At 51.4% G+C, this 3,833-nt stretch overlaps 1 protein-coding gene across 1 annotated transcript in view; it reads right to left on the reverse strand.

Moving 5' to 3' along the window:
• The window catches only part of LOC135111900 (uncharacterized), a 20,233-nt gene extending 18,596 nt beyond the window's left edge, over nt 1-1,637 (reverse strand). Inside the window, exon 1 of the mRNA XM_064025597.1 lies at nt 1,518-1,637. Coding sequence (XP_063881667.1) covers nt 1,518-1,637 — 120 coding nt within the window. The remainder of the gene's footprint in view (nt 1-1,517) is intronic.
• Between the last annotated feature and the right edge of the window lie 2,196 nt (nt 1,638-3,833).

Raw genomic sequence — 3,833 nt, forward strand, 5'->3', positions numbered from 1 at the left:
CTGAACTCTTTTAGTCATTCTCCTTTGTACTGATAATAATAGACCTATATCCTTCTTGTAATATAGGGACCAGAACTACACAACGCCAGATATTACCATATTATTTAGAAACTTCTACTTTTAAAACTTCTGAAATTGAATCCTTCTTGCAAATCCTTCTTGCAGCTTTCTTTATTTTCTTGTGTTCTTCAGAGTTATTGTGAAAAGATTGTGGACAGCTCAGACGCAGTGTGATCCAATTCCAGAGTGTGGTTTGCTCTCACGTTTGGCGGTGAACAAAATACAAAGAAAAGAGAGACTGTTGTTCTTTCTCAGCACAGAAGCGCGCGTGTATAAGAGAATGGGAGGCCAAGGGGACGAGTTTGTCTGTGAGTTAATAAAGCTTTCATGTTATGTTGTACAGAAGAGAAGGAATACAAAGGAATACAAAGGAAGTCCAATTACCAACAGACCCTAATGTCCTTAGTAGGCTGTTTGGGTAACTATTCTACTCTATTAGTGAGAGAGGCAGGATAGCACAGAAGAGGACTCCTCCCCACCATCTCCATCCCTCCAGCCAAAGCTGGCCAGAAAAAGGAAATGGTACCATGTTGTACAGAAAAACAACATGGAATTTGAGAGGATGAGATCTACTTTTATTACATACAATCCTCCTCCTTCTTCTTATCATCATCATCATCAGGTGACACAAAATTAGGATTATACTCGTATAATCCTAATTTTGTGTCACCTGATGATGATGATGAATAAGAAGAAGGAGGAGGAGGAAGAGGTGGAGGGGGAGGAGGAGAAGAAGCTTTTTTTTGTGGGGGGGGGAATTCTAGGGCCCGAGAACAAGAAGAGCCAATATCAAAAGGTTAGGTTTTGAGGAAAACGCCGTCCTAGCACAAAGATTTCTGACTGATCATTGACTCTGGCTCAGAACAGAGTTGCTGGTGTGGGTTCCCTATCGCGCCACTGACTTTGACCGTTATAGCACTGATAGAAACGTGTAATTTCAGTTCCCTAGTAGGCTTATCTCAAAAGGGCTATTTTTTGACATTGGCCCTTCTTGTTCTCGGGCCTAGAATTCTGATTTGAATAAAAGAGAATACATATTTTCGTATGTGTTCCCTGAGCAGGTCAATCATGCCAGTGTTGCAGGTTGTGTAGGGGACAAGCACCTCATTGTACTGAACACCACGAGGGAAAGGAAATACTTGTGTTTCTGTTCGTTCTTGTGCTGTGTCATGCAGAGCACAAACCAAAGTACAATCTTCCACTAAAAGCTCACACTTATATCGGGTGAAAAGTAACAAAAATGTCTTAAAAAGTGAAGAAAGTAACAAGAAGTGTCTAGGAAGAATTGCTCCATGCATCCTGAAATCTCTGCCTTCCTGGGACAAGCGAGTCACGGCGTCCTCGTCAGCGCGTCACGGGGGTAGACGGTCCCTCTGGAGTGCCGTCCTGTCTCACTCCTCGCCGAACACTTCAGTCCACAGCCGCGCGTAGCGAGCCCCGACTTGTGAAGGACTGACTTGTGGTGACCAGTGCGCTCCTTCGCCGCCCTCTCCGTGCTGCTCACATTGTGGAGGTTCCCCTACGACCTCCAGCCTCTCGGGGCCCTCCCACACCTCCTGCTCGGAGCAGTTCGTCATCGTCTCGCTGGCCTGCGTCAGGCTCAGTGGCGGGGCGAGGCGCGTGGGGCGTGGAGAGGACTATTTCGGTGGGTACTTGTTGGTGTCGCTGTCGCTCGTGGTGGTGTCCGCCTCGCTGACTCTTGCGGCATCGCGTTATGGCGTCGGCGTCCCCTGTCACGCTGTGTGGCGTGGCTTCCTCTGCGGGCGTCGTCAGCGTCCCTGCCCTCTCCTGCGCTGTGAGACTCGCAGTCCTCTGCGGCGCTGTTATTCCCGAACACTTCAGTCCACAGCCGCAGGTACTGTTTGGTGACTCCGTCTGGTGTGGTTTGCACCGAGCGTGGAGTGTCTCCGCCTGTCTCTTCCTCTCCCTCACGCTGGTGACGCGCTGGCTCCCCAAACACCGCGGTCCACAGCCGCACGTAGCTGGCGCCAGCTTCCGAGGGACTCATCTGCGGTGACTGCTGCAGCTGTTCATCCTCCTGCTCGCTGCGCGCTGCAGTGGTGTTAGTCTGGGTGTTCTGTGCGTCGCCTATTTCCTCAGCCTCCTCCGCAGCGCCGGCAGGCTCGCACTGGTCTGGAGGCATGGACACCGCCTCGTCATGCCCGGCCCCGCGGGGCACTGCTGGGGGGCAGCAGCCACTCGGCCGGGTCCGGCATGGGGCCGTATCCATGCATCTCCTGCACCAGGCGCTGCAGCCTGGCCGCGCTGGGCTTGGTACTCCCCGAGTGGAAGGTGACCATTGGGACGGGGCTAGGAGCCCGCCGGTGTTCCCCTGGGTACACGGGAGGGGGAGGAGGGGTGGGCACAGGGAAGACCTGAGCCACAGTGAGGAAGGCATCCTCCACCTTCCCCCCGACCTTCACCTCGAAGGGCACCTCCACCACCCCGGGGGCGGTGCCGCTCACGAGGTCCCCCACCCGGACCACGGCTCGCGTCCGAAGACGGGCCCCCGCGCACAGCTCCAGCACCAGCTGGCTGTCGCGGCCTTTCACGCGGAGGGTCGGCGCCCTTCCGCTCTCAAACTTTTGCATGAGGGTCACCTTCCCATCCTTCTTGGCGGCGCTCACGCCGTCATTGAGCGGCGCCAGGGACAAGGGCACCCGCAGCATTGGCAGGCGCCACCAGCCCTTGTAGGACACAAACAGCTTGTTGGGCGCCTGCGCGTCCTCCCGGCTCAACACAGTCACGCGAACAATTTCCAGAGTTGCTTTCATGTTTGTTTTTTGTTTTGGATGATTTGATAATTGGTGGATTTCTTCCAGTTTTGTGATCCGTGGAGAGATTGGAGTTTTGCGCTCACCCAACACAGCCAGTGACCGCTGACGATACGGGATGAGACAGAGAGAGAGAGAGAGAGAGAGAGAGAGAGAGAGAGAGAGAGAGAGAGAGAGAGAGAGAGAGAGAGAGAGAGAGAGAGAGAGAGACCTTTACCTTGACGTTTCTGTAAACTCCTCCTTTCTCCTCTTCCTCTTCCTTTCTGCTTTTGTACTCTACAACATATCCAATTGCAAAAGGAAGAAAATAATAAAAAAAACCGCTGACCCTCACTCTTGCTTATTCTCACTTGTATATTATCCACAGCTGTTCTCACTGTTAATCTCTCAACTTACGCTTACTCTCCATTCAACTCATTCACGCTTACCCTCACCTTCACTCTCAAACTTAGCTAACCTACTTCATTCAACTCAAGCTCATGACTCCACTGACACACACACTCTCTCTCTCTCTCTCTCTCTCTCTCTCTCTCTCTCTCTCTCTCTCTCTCTCTCTCTCTCTCTCTCTCTCTCTCTCTCTCTCTCTCTCTTCTTCTCTCTCTCAGTCAGACTCCTTCGTTATTTTAAAATGCGGATCTTCTGTTGTTCTAAAACGCGGATGCGGATGGTAACGTGCATAGTGTTTTCACTGCGGATGTTTCTCGGACATGGAAGAGAAGGCTGATGTCCGATTTATCACTACTTTATTTCTTCAGTTTATACCAGCCCCCACCACTGGCAGACCCTGGAAGTCTCTGCCTGTACTTCACCTTTCCTACACCTGGACCTTGTTCGGAGAGAGGAGTTTCGAGGCGCCTCCAACAAACCTGGCTCTTCCTTACTACCCTTCCTTTTATGGAGGAGGCAATCAGTTTTTTCCTCCTGAATTTGTTTTTGCTCTTGAGTCTTCCTCCCTTATACACTAAAATAAAAAAAAAAAAAAAAAAAAAACCTGGTGCA

Source organism: Scylla paramamosain, chromosome 22 (genome assembly GCF_035594125.1).
Source record: "Scylla paramamosain isolate STU-SP2022 chromosome 22, ASM3559412v1, whole genome shotgun sequence".
In the NCBI taxonomy this organism is placed as follows: Eukaryota; Metazoa; Arthropoda; class Malacostraca; order Decapoda; family Portunidae; genus Scylla; species Scylla paramamosain.